Below are 13,891 nucleotides of genomic sequence, written 5' to 3' on the forward strand. Positions count from 1 at the left end.
AGCGAGGCAAGAGAGAGACTGCTGTCCTGAGAGACAAGCAAGTAAAGTGTATCAAGCAGAGCAGGTTGTATCCCTTTCTCCAGTGTGTTTGCTTGCACAGCTACAGGTGCAAGATGGACAGACAGAATCAACCAGGACTGTGATCCTGCCAACCAAGCATGATGAAATGAGAGAGAAAGAGGGAAGGATTATTATAATTTTGATGATAATTTTACCTGAGGAGAGTGAAATCTTCTAGGAGGTGAGGGATGGTGAAAAAAGGATAAATGAAGTGGCTTCCTAGTAGGTTCAGGACTTTCCTGGTGGCTCAGACGGTAAAGCAACTGCCTACAATGCGGGAGACTGGTGTTTGATCCCTGGGTCAGGAAGATCCTCTGGAGAAGGAAATGGCAACCCACTCCAGTACTCTTGCCTGGAAAAGCCCATGGAAGGAGGAGCGTGGTAGGCTACAGTTCATGGGCTTGCAAAGAGTCAGACACAACTGAGTGACTTCACTTTCTTTCCTAGTGGGGTTGGAAGATTGCTGGGGTTAGGGTACCAAAGACAGTGAGGTAAAAAGATGGAAGGTGGTGCTATTAGGAAACACCCTCTCGTCCTTTTTCTGTTTCTAAACTTAAATCCACAGAACCCTGTTTTTAATTTGGGGACCATATCTTGGGTTCTCTAAAACCAAACTACTTTAGCATTTTATTTTATGCTGTTCCTATGGTTCAATTTCTCTTCACTTAGCTTTCTATCTAGTTTTTACTACAGTGATGGATACATATGCATATTTTGGGACATGAATTGTATCTTACATAAGAAAAAAAAAAAGGTGGGTAGTTTGAAATTGAGATTGCAGAGGGGCTGCAGTTCTGGTGATGATGGTAATTCAGATGGGTGAGATGGGGTGGAGGACAGATCACTGGAAAAGAAGAGTGCAAGGAAATGTGAGGCCAGACATGGTCTGGTCCTTCTGTATAGGTCATGACCCTTCTGTATAGAAACCACTAAGAATTAAGACAGAAGGAGTCCTGGAGTACTGCAGAGGAGGAATAACTTGGGGTGTTAGTAGATGACAGCAAAGAGAGAAACTGGATGATTATGATTCCATGTCATGAGATTCAAAATTACAGGTTTTTAGGAAAGAAAAAGATGGACTGATCTGAAAGTGGCAATGAAGAACAAAGGGGACATGGACCCTATACACTGGGGTGAGGAGTGTGAGAGGAACGAAACAACACATGAGAGGGAAGAGGGAAAGCAGTGTTGAGGGAAAGCCAAGTTGCTGTTAGAGCAACAGAGTAAAGTGATGACACAGGAGATTCTGTTAGTAATGGGCCATGAATTCCAGAGGGCACAGTGGACGCGTTTCAAGAGCTCAGATGAGATGGGAGGAGGCGGCAGAATAGGAGACACACAGAACCTTATAGGGATTTGAGTATGGAGATGAGGACAACCTGGGAGACTGGGACTTCTGTGGTGAGTGACATAAACCAACATAAATGACACAACATTAGATTCAGTGGGTTCAAGGCAAACAGTGACTGCAAGGTTTGGAGTACAGTGGGTATGTGTTGTAGTTCTTTTACACTACTGATGATGGAAGATCAAAACCCAGAGAAGGTGTGGTACTTATTCCACAGGCAGGAGTCCTTATAACACTAGGTGATACAGGTAGATTTATGTTTTTAAATCACAAGGGAGTAATATCTGATATTACAGAACTTCCCAGCTGCTCTGTGCTAACAGTCTGACCCTGCTCAAAATCCAAGACAAATTAGTAACTAAAAGACAAATGTTCACTTGAACAGCACTTCTGGTCCTAATCCTATACTCCTGAGAGGGTACGGAACTCATGAAACAAGTCACCTTTCTGCCGAAAGACTCACTGAGTAAGGTAGAGCGTGATGAGCTCTTAGAAACCCTTATTTCTAGAGGTTAAAGTTCCAGAGGCTGTAAAGAGTCACTAGGATGTTTTCTAATAAAGATCCAAATGGGTGGGTGCCACCTAGTGGACAGAAGAGGATCACAAGGAAAAGACCCTGAGGTCCCTTTAGGGAAAGATGGGGTTGCTTCTCCAACACAGGCACCTGATGCTGCCTGAAGCCTTAAGTAAGCAGGTTCTGGGCCAGCAGGAGACAGATAAACCTACCACTTGTTATCAATAGTTCTGACTTGGACTACAGCACAAACCTTGGAATCCGGACTCATAGTCAAATCCTAATTAGAATACTGTTATTTATGAAATCCTCAGCTTTTTGTCAGGATCTTAATTTCAAAATTAAGAGCTTTTTCAAAATTACTGCCACTAACCACTTGTAGAACTACTCTGATGCGCACTATTCTGGAAATGCACCTCACACTTTAACAGGGCAATGGCTGATGCCACATACTGTCCACCACACACCTACTAAGGATGATTATTAGCCTGTGGGTCTTCTAAGTCCAGAAGTTTTTTTGGAAGGAAGAAATAAACCTAAAAAGAAAAACATCACTGTACTCAGAACATCAGTTTTCACTTACCAGCCTTCATTTTAAGAAGCTATACTTTTTTTAATGGAAACATGATTATCTACAAGAAAGAGTAAGAGTTAGAAGAAAAGCACAATGAAAAACTAAAACTAGTTACTTGTATAACAAATAATGACCTGAGGCTACCACAGTGATGAAAATGCTCCCAAAGAGAAGATGAACAAGAATAAAATTTAACTACTGAACATGTTCTCAGGAATTCAAGAAGCAGATTCAATAAAGAAACTATGATAAAAGATTCCTTGCTGATCACCCTAAGGAAAGTGAGAGAGTGAAAAAGGACTAGATGTTTTACAGCACTGCCTATCAAATCAAAATTTAAAATATTCTCTGTCAAGGAATAAATCAAATAAGTAAATCCTTGATTTACAGAAAGTCAGGAGATCAGAAACAAAAGAATAATCCTAAAGAGAAAAATGCATAAAGGATTCTGTAGTATCAATTTGGGGACCACTTCCTCTCTCTTCAGGGCTTCCCCGGTGGCTCAGAGGTTAAAGCGCTGCCTGCAATGCGGGAGACCTGGGTACGATCCCTAGGTGTGGAAGATCCCCTGGAGAAAGAAATGGCAACCCACTCCAGTATTCTTGCCTGGAGAATCCCATGGATGGAGGAGCCTGGTGGGCTACAGTCCACGGGGTCACAAAGAATCAGACACAACTAAGCGACTTCACTTTCAGTTTCCTCTCTCTTCGCTCTTCTCTTAGTAAACAGCACACATCTTCCTGAACCTTAATGAAGCAATGGCTGGAGACCTCTGACTACAAGAGGCAGATGTCAAGAATAAGGTGGATGTTGTCTTTAATGGTCATTCCTGGAGAAGCCAGTCACTATATGGGAGGTTTCAGGTATCACTAAAATGTAAGAGGAATACAGACACACTTAACAAACAGCAGAGAGTTGTGTTTAGCAAGTGAGAGAGGAAACAATGTAATATTATGAAAACCTTGATGACTTCCTCATCAAGACTGGCAACTGTTGGGCTGAAATCAACTAAGCAAGACGTCTACTGTACTAGACACGCATGCTATACTTCTCCAGCTGGATTAGTTTGACTAGAGTTCAATATACTGTAGTCAGAAAATGGCTTCTCTTCTTCAACCCTAAATATCTGATATTTTACTTTCCCTAATCGAATGTTGCTCCTTTTTTGTACTCATAAGTGTCACTTTCAATTCAAGAATACTGGTGCCATGATGAACGAGGTGGTAGCAAAAGCCCTTCTTCTTCAAGCTTTCATCTGGATCTCAGCCTTCAGAAGCTCTTAAGAGCAGGAACATACACATCTGGAAAGGAGAGAGCTAAAGCAGGACTTTGGAGTCACAGCCTGGAGTCTGAATCCTGCCTCTGGCACTTACCATAGAGCCTTGAAAAAATTATTTAACCAATATCTCTACTTCTTCATCTGGAAGATGAAATAGTTAGAGTGGTAATGGTGACTCAGACGATAAAGAATCTGCCTGCAATGCAGGAGACTGGGATTTGATCCCTGAGTCAGGAAGATCCCCTGAAGCAGGGAATGGCTACCCACTCCAGTATTCTTGCCAGGAGAATGCCTTGGACAGAGAGGAACCTGGCAGGCTACAGTCCATGGGGTCACAAAGAATCAGCCACAACTGAGTGACTAACACTACTACTACTACTGAGTATTTACTTATCATTTAATTATAGCATCAATATTAAGACTGTGAATGAGACTTGGTTACTGAAACTGGTTACCTACTTGAAAAAAGGATTAAGAATGAAGGTATTCTGCAGTATCATGCTAGAGATGTTCAAAGAACCAGAAACCTTGCCTTCACACTGAGGACTCGGTCCCCTGAGTTCTCACCTCTGAAGTTTCTATAGCTTGAAATTCTTTACCTGATGAAAACCTAAACTCTAAGAATCCTAGTCTTTTTTACTAAAATGTTTTTGGGGGGCCAGGTTGAAAGAAAGGGGCTACCTGGGAAGAGTTTGTATTAAGTTTACCAACCAGAGCACCAAGAAAGGGAGGCTCAAAACTGCTCAGGAAAGGCAGAGCAGGTGAGCTCCCTGGATCACAGTGCATGCTGAGGCCCTGGGTCCACATACAGCATCTCCACCTGCTACTTGGATGTCAAAGCAACTATCCTGTCCCCGAGAAACACACATTAGAACCAGCCCTGACATTCAAATACTGCTTAAATCACCACAGATTTGCAGAATAAGTCAAAGGGAAGGAAAGCAAGAAAATGTAGAAGAAAAAAAATCAAAGTCAGTAAAACACTGAAAATCGAAAGAAGAAATAATTTTTAAAGGAAGAAGTGTTTGTTTTGGGTGGGAAGATAATTGGAAACATAGAGGTCTAGTGTGGTTGATGACAAGTAGGAAAGTTTCATTGCATGGGAGTGTTGCAGATAACTGTTAAGAGTTGGGTAAACTATAAGTACTTATTTGGCAGGAAAAAAAATTTCCCCCAGGAATTTCTTAAAGTGATTAAAATTTAGGCTGTTTAGAAAATTGCTCATGTTTTAATAATTTTCAAGACTACCCTCTCTAGTGCTTCCTAATAAAAAAAGACTGGGAAATTAAGACAGGGTGACAATTTAACACCTGAAAGTCCTAACTATACAGATATTTAAAGACTAGCTAGAACTGTCCTTCGTCAAAGTAGCAACAAACTATTAATGATGATTATTACTGCATGAAGATAAAAACGGACACTAAATTGACTAATTCACACTTATTCTTTTCAGATTAAGATACAGCTATATTTAAGAATAACTTAAGGGGGTGGGGAAGCCAAAGCTGTCAGGAAGTTAGAATCATCAGTGACTAGAAAGTAATTTCCAGGGCAGAAACTGAGACTAAAGAACATTGAAAAGTTTGGTTACACTGTTGAAAAATAATAAAAAATGAGATAAGGTCTTGCTTAGTACTTAAAAAACATTATATACCAATTCATAGTGGGAATGTAATGCCAAGGAAAACCACTAAACTGAAGAACTCTGCTGCAATCAACAGCAGTACAAATGTACAGAATAAAAGGAGGATGGTGACAGAGCAGGGAGGAAAAGGGACCCCGTCATTTGCTGTGGCACTCAGGGCAGCCACCAGAAAGAAAGTGACACCAGAAGCCAATACAGGGATAGATTCTGTGAGCTTACAAATTAGCAAATTTGATGTTGATCTTCACTGTCAACCAGTCTTTGTTGATATTCTAGAGTAGTATAAGTGGTCCTTATCACAGTGTTTTTATTTAACTAAGAGGGTGGAAGTAATTTTCTGGGCTGAACTTTAGTTCAGAAGGTGATAAATCTCTTAGAGGAAAAGGCAACTTTGCCCTGAATACTAGGGCAGCAGGACAGGCCTGAGCACTGTTATCTTTGACTCCCAGATACACACATATACCTAAGGACTGCCAGCAGCATGGGCTGTTTTGGGTTTTTGTTTTTATTTTGGCCCTGCCATGCTTCCCTGGTGGCTCAGACGGTAAAGAATCTGCCTGCAAGGAAGGAGACCTGGGTTCAATTTCTGGGTCAGAAATTTCCTCCAGAGAAGTGAACGGTTACCCACTCCAGTATTCTTGCCTGGAGAATCCCATGGACAGAGGAGCCTGGCAGGCTACAATCCGTGGGGTAGCAAAGAGTTGGACACCACTGAACAATTAACAGAGGTATGCCATGTAGCATGTGGGATGATGCCCCAACCAGGGACCAAACCTGGGCCTCTGCAGTGAAAGCACCGAATCCTAATCACTAGGCACCAGGGTATTCTCTCCAATAGATTTCTTATTAGAACAAAGTGCGGTCTAGTCTCATCAGATCACTTAAGGAAAAAGGTAGTAATTGTCTTTAAAAATGCTTATTTACTGATGAAGGGGAATGTTCTTAGCTGCACTCAGTTGTTAACACTAGGATCAAAATAAACCTCTAAATAAACAAAAAGCAGGTAGACGTTGGAAATACAAAATTATTAGGTTCTAACTATCATTAGGTAATGACAATATTTTTCAAATACTGCATCTCTCTGGGGAAATAACTACAATGCCCCATCACAAAAGAGTGTGAGACCACAAGAATTAGGAAGTGAAGAAAGAAGAGGCCAAAAGAGATCAGCTCTTCTAAAATAAAAGGGAAGATACGAAGGTGAAGATGAAAAGCAAAAATTTATATGAAAAGACAGACTAGAAGTCAGGATCCCTGGATCTGGTCATACAAACTTTGGCAAGTTACTTAACTAATCAGTCTATGAACACTATGGAATGGAGATAACATACACCCTGCCTATCTCATAAGGTTTCTTTGCAGGCTTAACAGGGTAAAATATGTTCAAGAACTTTCAAATTTGTAAAACACAACACAAATGTAAAGTAATAGCATTATTATTTAAGTTGTCCCTCACCTTCCAAAGAAAGAACAAGTATATGGTAGCTTTGACTTAAAATAATTTTTGTCCTTGTCAGTTAACATCAGAGTTACTGGTCCTTCTGGACTCTTAAAAAAAAACTAGCAAAAGAGAAATCAGTCCCCAGTTTCTAGTCTTAGTTTTTAAAGAGAAATTCCTTTACATCTGTTTCACTGTTTTCTCTAATATCCAAGAGACCCAACTACATGGCTCTTCGGTACACTTACCTTTTGAAGCTGTAGGAGCAAATGGCCAGGAAGGAGAAAGCATCAGATATTGGAAAGAAATGGAAAAAAAAAAAGGGATCACATATGGTTCTCTGTTATTGTACAAAGACAGTTGCTCAGCCACCTGACCTACTAATACTAAGGACTCTGCCCAACTCTGATCAACTACGTATATAGGTTTGAGGATAGCGCCTTAAAGGCAGTGCCAGAAACCTTTCAAGATGGGCCCAGCCTGAGCTCTGTGATGTTAATCTCACATCCCTACATGCTCCACTGACATAAAATACCTACATGCACAAAAACTGGGGGACAAAACACCTACATGCAATAGTTCTCTTTGCCAACTCCAGCATCCCCAGAACACAAAACCAAACTTACTTTCTTCTGAATAGGAACCCCCAGCTCTCTTCAGTCCTCAACCAGGGAAGGGAAAGAAATGGGAGACCACCTTAATGAACCTTCTAAGTCCTAGTCTGGCCCCTAGTCCTAAATCTGGCCCTTTGCCAGAAAGAGGAAAGGACTCACTCTTGGTCTGGGCAGAAAAGGTACTGGTAAGTTTGGCGAAAAGTTCACTGTTCTCAAATCGGTCCTCCTTCACCTTTGTCCAGAAGCAGTCTTGGGAAAGGTCCTCAGCAACAAACTGTAGATACAGGTAGGTATTAAGAGTTACTAAGCTGAGCTCTGTACTTCCCATCCTAGAAAACTGATTGAGATGCACAAGCAGCAGCTGGCTGGTCACTGTCAACATCTTACTAGAGCAAGCCTAACCTGGGACACAGAATAGCTATGCTCTTTGTGGTGGACCAGATGATGATTCCAGCTTGTGTGTTTATTGGTGTTTATTCAGAAACTAGACTCAGATATGCTGCTTATCCTCCTTCTAATCCCAAATCCTCTACTTTTAGAAGCAATAAGGCTTTATTTTACATCTTCCCTTGCTTTACATTATACTTGCCCCATCAATGTGGCTAAATGTACCAAATTTGTTCATTTTATGAACAAATCCCTAAGTTCCTTTATTTTCACTTGGTTTCCAAAAGCAAAGGACTGATGTAGAATCATAAGGGTCTCAAACACACACCATACCTGTGCAATCATATCCTGTGTAACTCATTTACTGGTAGGCAGAGGTGGTAGGGGGCTGTATCCATAAATCTATGACTTTTGGATCAGTAAAATTATCAGTACCTTGCAGATCAGTGAAATGACTATTATCAAACTGTACGGTATCATTGCACTCATATCCTCAGTGAAAAGGGCAAAAAACATTAACTGTAGGATAAGTTTAGGTTTTCTAGCAGAGTACAGGTTCCAAGAACTCTCCCAAGTGATATCTGGCATGCAGGATATGTCTCTTATCTGCTGAATAAACATATGCATGAGTGAACTTGAAGACATACAGATGTGAACCAAAAGAAAGGGTAGTCCAACCATGCACAAAACACAAAGTAAGAAGCTGAAGGGTTTTTTTCTTAATCTACTAATGAAGAGATGGACAGAAATTCTCACCTTGGACCAGTTTGGCCTCCGGAGCTGCACCTCTGGCTTGTAAAGTTTCTTTGGGGTTAACCCAAATGGCAGAACTGGGGCTGCAGGAACTCCAAAAGGGAGAGGCGGAGGAATGCCAGGGCCTCCAGGAAACGGAGGGGGTGGGGGGATTCCACCAGGAAAAGGGGGAGGGGGAGGCGGCACTCCTGGTTCTCCAGGCAAGGGAGGAGGGGGTGGGGGGATGCCAGGGCCCCCAGGCAGGGGAGGAGGTGGTGGTGGGATGCCAACACCTCCAGGCAAAGGGGGAGGAGGTGGTGGGGGGATGCCAACACCTCCAGGCAAAGGGGGAGGAGGTGGGGGGGGGATGCCAACACCTCCAGGCAAAGGGGGAGGAGGTGGTGGGGGGATGCCAACACCTCCAGGCAAAGGGGGAGGAGGTGGGGGGGGGATGCCAACACTTCCAGGCAAAGGGGGAGGAGGGGGGATGCTAGGACCCCCAGGTGGGGAGAGGAAAGCACACCCAGGTAGAGGAGGAGCAGGAGGTGGGGGAGGAGGACTGGCCCTGGCCTCAGGAAGTGGGGGTGTGGGGAATGATACAGGGGGTACAACAGGCCCAGAGTCAGCAGGTAAAGGAGGCGCAGGGGGAACAGCAGCACTGCTAGGAGGGGCTACAGCAGTAACTGCAGCAGAGAGAGAAGCCACTTCTTTCTTGGCATCTTCCAGTTCCTTGGACAGCTTGGCAACCTGCAGAAACACCACCAAGAGGACTATGTCTCACTCCACTTCAGGGACCACTGGAAAGCACCTAAGAAATTACTTGATCCAAACTTCTCATTTTACACATGAAGGGAGTGAAAACAGTTAGTTGACAGGCTCCACCTAAAGTCACAGAGCTACTTAGCAACAGAGACAAAACTAGAATTCAGATTTTCATGTTCTTAGTTCAGTATGCTTTGCATTAAGAAGGCAACTTCAAAGTTTATGTTAAACTCTCCCTTTGATTAGAAATTGCAAAGATCAAGTAAACCAAATATTCTAGTTATATAATTAACATATGTGCTATAAATGTAGTAATATAAACACATAAAGTGATCAAGTTATCAGGTATCACAGATGATATAAATATTTATAACTGCAGGCAGAGTATGTAGGCATAGATCTGTCCAGAGATGACTCAAGTAAGAGAAAATTAGTAAATAGAACAGTTTATTTAGTATTTACTCCTAAATTTACTAGAATATTTCTATACTAGAAATATTATCTTTATCTCTGGGTAGTTCGGTGACTCATTTTATTCTTTGTGTTGTTGTGTATTCTCCAAATTGTCTATCTTATGTATTACTTATCCCCAAAACAGTTCATGACTTAAAGACTATGCACCACCTAACTAGATGACCTATTAGTATCTGAACTCCTCCTAGTTGTAAGATGAGACAGTCCTGCTCCAACACATGCTCACCCTGAAGCTGCTGATGGCAGTCCCAGGTTATTCTGCCTTCCCTGTTCGGAAATTACCTCTCCTGTGAGCTGAGACACTTCTGCTTCCAGGTCCTGTTTCTCCGTGGCAATTTTTTGCTTTTCAGAATCCAATGCATCCTTTTCTCCCTGAATATCCTGGAGCTTCTGCTCAAAGTCACTTTCCATCTTTTTCATTTCCACCTGGAGCTCATGTCGAGCTGTTAACTCGGAGTCCAGCTAGAAGAGAAAGAAATCAGGTTCTCCATCTCAACAAAAGTCCAGTATTATTCCCCATAATTTACTGTTTTGTGTTAATCCTTGATCTGTTGAGCTCACTGACCCAAGGAATGCCTGGGAAAACAGGCCACTATGATTTTGACCTTAAAATCAAGCTTAAAGGTGGGGGAAGCCAGGGATTATTTCCATAGACTATCAATACTTGGGAGTGATTTTTTAAAAAAGCCACCACCACCAAGAATTTAAGGACATTTAACCAGGACAGCTAAGTGCACAGTCCCAACAGTCTCAAGGATCAAAAAGTTATCAACAATAGGAGTCCTTAATCAAAGAGAAAAAGAATTCAGACATATTCCAGTTCCGATTATTCTATGGCTAAGAGGCCTGAGACATCAAGTAAACCCAAGTGCTGACAACGTTATATGAGAGTTCCACCTGTCTTCCTCCTGCTCGGGGGCCCATGAACTGTGCAAACTCACAATGGACCAGCTCCTCATGATCACACTTTCTCCACTGAATAACCTACACCAGAAAGGTTTCCCCAAGGAACTGCTATTGTGTGAACACTTCCAAAATATCATGAGTAACTGTGTCACATGTCGGAAAAATCAAAACCCTTAAACAAAGAAAGAAAGATATAGCTCAATTATTTTTGATCTCTCATACATACCTTTTTTTCCAGCTCTGTAGCTTTGGCTTCTGATTTCTCCACCTTTGTTTTATCAATCATTTGGTCTAAAAAGAAGGCAAAGAGTGAGGAAGTCAAGTTCCCAATTCTCCCCTGCCCCTCTCACTAAGCCCTTCCATATAAACAAAAGGAGCAAAGACTGCCCTTTGGTTATTTTTCTTATCCTTCTTAATGTTCTGTATGGGACAAAGAAATGGAACTTTCAGCTAAGTTCAACATATAATTTCTGAGTGCCTGTTACACAGTATGGCCACCATGCTGGGTGGCACAGAAAATGCCTACAAGTAGTACTTATGAATCTCTGGGACCAGCAGGAGTTAGAGATAATACCTGAAGTCCCTTCAAAAGGTGGGGAGGTATATGAGAAGGGATAAACTTTTATAATTTTTTGGAAATAAACTAAAGGCCTGTATATTCCTAGCATAGATATTGTTATATCACCTAAGAAAGAGTGAAAATGGAAATACCCATGGGCTAAAAAAGTACCTTCTCTGAAATCTTCACTGAAAGAAAAATGGAAAATGAAAGGTGGAAGCAATGTTTCACAGAACCAAATAGATGAATACACTTACCAATCAGTCCCTCAATATCAATCTGGAGGTGCCGACACTTGAAGTCAGGATCAGCCCCGTTCTTATGCAGAACTATCTGAGAAATACATTCTTCAATCAACTTATAGTACTGCGGTCTACAGAAGAAACAAAACAAGGTTAATAATGGAAAACCAAAATATAATTTTGGTATTCAGGATCAAGAAAGGTAAATTGCTTTGACAATAGAAGGACCTGAGGATAAATGTCCTGGAAAAGACTTTTTCATAATATTAATGGAGTACTGCTGCCATTCTAAGAAATCCCCCTCTTCCGCATCAGCTATGCACATCTACTTCACAGAGTCAAAACTTCTTGCCATATGTCTCCCAGTGCAAATCATTTTCCATCTAAAATTCAAGCTAGACCCTGCCTGTGACGGACAGTACTATTGCTGAATCTCTAGTCTATGGCTTGAATCTCATGTTCCAACATGAAAGAACTTTATACTGCTGCCTTCCTTGGCTATCACCTTCACCCCACTATGAAAAAGGGCAGTTCACCTGAATTTTGCTCTCTCCATTTATGTTCAGATTAATCTTCCCAAAGGTATACCATCTCACCTGGCCTCATAGTCATTTCGGACTAAGAGTAAGTGCTGCAGGATAGACAGGAAGTGCTGCTCTGCCTTTGAATCCTTCACTGTGTTTAACAGAATCTGGAAGACTTCACTGAAGTCAGTGGAAAAGAAGAGGCTAAAGAAAGCATATACTTTTCTAAGTAGAAAATATGTCTGACAGGTAGCTTGACAACTCTCATGAAAAGGAACAAGATGCCACTTCTATTCTAACAGCTGTTCCTTCTGTACACACTGGCCTAAACTTTAAGCTGTGTAAACTTCCTTTGGCCAGAGGACCAGTAGGTCAGTGGTACTACACACAGAGACAAAATGTCTAGTACTTGACTTGAAAATCGAGCAATAGACAGAAAGAAAAAGGTAAGTGCCTTAAAGTCACTTGTGGAAAATACCGATAGGTAACCAAATTATTCCCCATGTCAGTCTCAGGGGCACATACAAGTTACAGCCCTATTCCCTGACTTGCCTATGTCCTTCCAAAACCAGTTCCACATCTTAATAAGCTAAGCTATTGTGTTCTAAGAGATCTATACTAACTATGATGGCTGCTTCCATGCTGAGCAACCCTCAGATGAGCTTTCCCAACTTCTCTAGTCCATGCTGAGGTAAATAAATCCACAGCAATCAAAAGACAGCTGCCTTATCTACTAGGAAGACGGACTAATGCCCTCTTCTGATCATCAACTCCACACCATTCCATATAGGGATCTATAACTGAAAACAACCGAATGTCTTATCTATCTTCAACCCAGTCAGTAAAAGGATATTCCATCTCCATTCGAATGTCATCCAGCCGTCCCTTCAGGTCATAGGAATCTTCTTCTCCTTGTTCATCAAATACAGCAAGCTGCACTCTCATATCATCATTTTCAATCTCTCGAAGGTCCTGTCAATGTCAGAAGAATAGGTCAGGGAACCCAGAAGTGCCTGATGCTGGCTAGAAACCCAAACCTTTTACCCTGTTTTTTTGGTTTGTTTGGCCACGCTGCATGACCTGCCATGGTTGCCCAACAGGAACTGAACCCAGGCCACAGCAGTGAAAGTGCTGAATCCTAACAGTAGACCACCAGGGAACTCCCTCAACCTGGTTTTTAAACTGAAAATGGAAGTTATCCCAGGGATGGTGGGGCTATAGGAACAGGAGGAACCAGCCCAGCCTTTCTAATAAAGAGCTGCCTCTCACCTGCAACACTTGGTGCAGCCCCAAGCGCATCAGTTCACTTCGGATGTGAACTCGGAAATCAAGTTCTTCAGCTGGTGTGATGAGAGCATTGATGAGCTGTAGGCATCCCACCTAAGATAAGAAAATTCAGCAGCTGTGTCAATGTTAACTCCTAGAGATCAAGATCCCACTCTCTTTACATGCATTCTGAGGCCCCCAAATATTACCTAGAAGATGGAGTACAAAAACGACAAGAATGATTTTCTGTTACAGCAAATTAGCCTGGTTTAAACACAGGTCCAGAGAGCTCAGAGGTCTAAAGAATTCCGGGGATTTGAAAGTGTAATTTGTTCTGGGCCTTGGTTTCCTAGCTTGTAAATAAATACCATGACTTTTTTCCACCTCGTAATGAGGAAAACAGTTCTTTCTCTGCTTTTTAGAGAGAAGAGTAACCATTTTCCCTTCAGAAAGAACTCTGAAATATAAAATACATTGTTGGTAACCACTCCATGTGTTCTTTTAAAAGGTCAAATTAAAAAAAAAGGTCAAATGAACTTCAGTCTTTCTATCTTGAATTCCACTTGT

The 13,891-nt window shown here is 41.8% G+C and overlaps 1 protein-coding gene across 2 annotated transcripts in view; it reads right to left on the reverse strand.

The window, feature by feature from the left end:
- Positions 1–7,516: 7,516 nt before the first annotated feature.
- The window catches only part of LOC136156221 (protein diaphanous homolog 1-like), a 45,145-nt gene continuing 38,770 nt past the window's right edge, over positions 7,517–13,891 (reverse strand). For both annotated transcript variants that reach the window (XM_065918769.1, XM_065918768.1), the window contains 8 exons: positions 13,328–13,438; positions 12,912–13,030; positions 12,131–12,247; positions 11,550–11,665; positions 10,960–11,024; positions 10,110–10,289; positions 8,616–9,338; positions 7,517–7,746 (listed from right to left, as the gene is read on the reverse strand). In XM_065918769.1, the coding sequence (XP_065774841.1) occupies positions 7,522–7,746; positions 8,616–9,338; positions 10,110–10,289; positions 10,960–11,024; positions 11,550–11,665; positions 12,131–12,247; positions 12,912–13,030; positions 13,328–13,438 (1,656 nt within the window). In that variant the 3' untranslated portion in view covers positions 7,517–7,521. The remainder of the gene's footprint in view (positions 7,747–8,615; positions 9,339–10,109; positions 10,290–10,959; positions 11,025–11,549; positions 11,666–12,130; positions 12,248–12,911; positions 13,031–13,327; positions 13,439–13,891) is intronic.

This window comes from Muntiacus reevesi, chromosome 1 (genome assembly GCF_963930625.1).
Source record: "Muntiacus reevesi chromosome 1, mMunRee1.1, whole genome shotgun sequence".
In the NCBI taxonomy this organism is placed as follows: domain Eukaryota; kingdom Metazoa; phylum Chordata; class Mammalia; order Artiodactyla; family Cervidae; genus Muntiacus; species Muntiacus reevesi.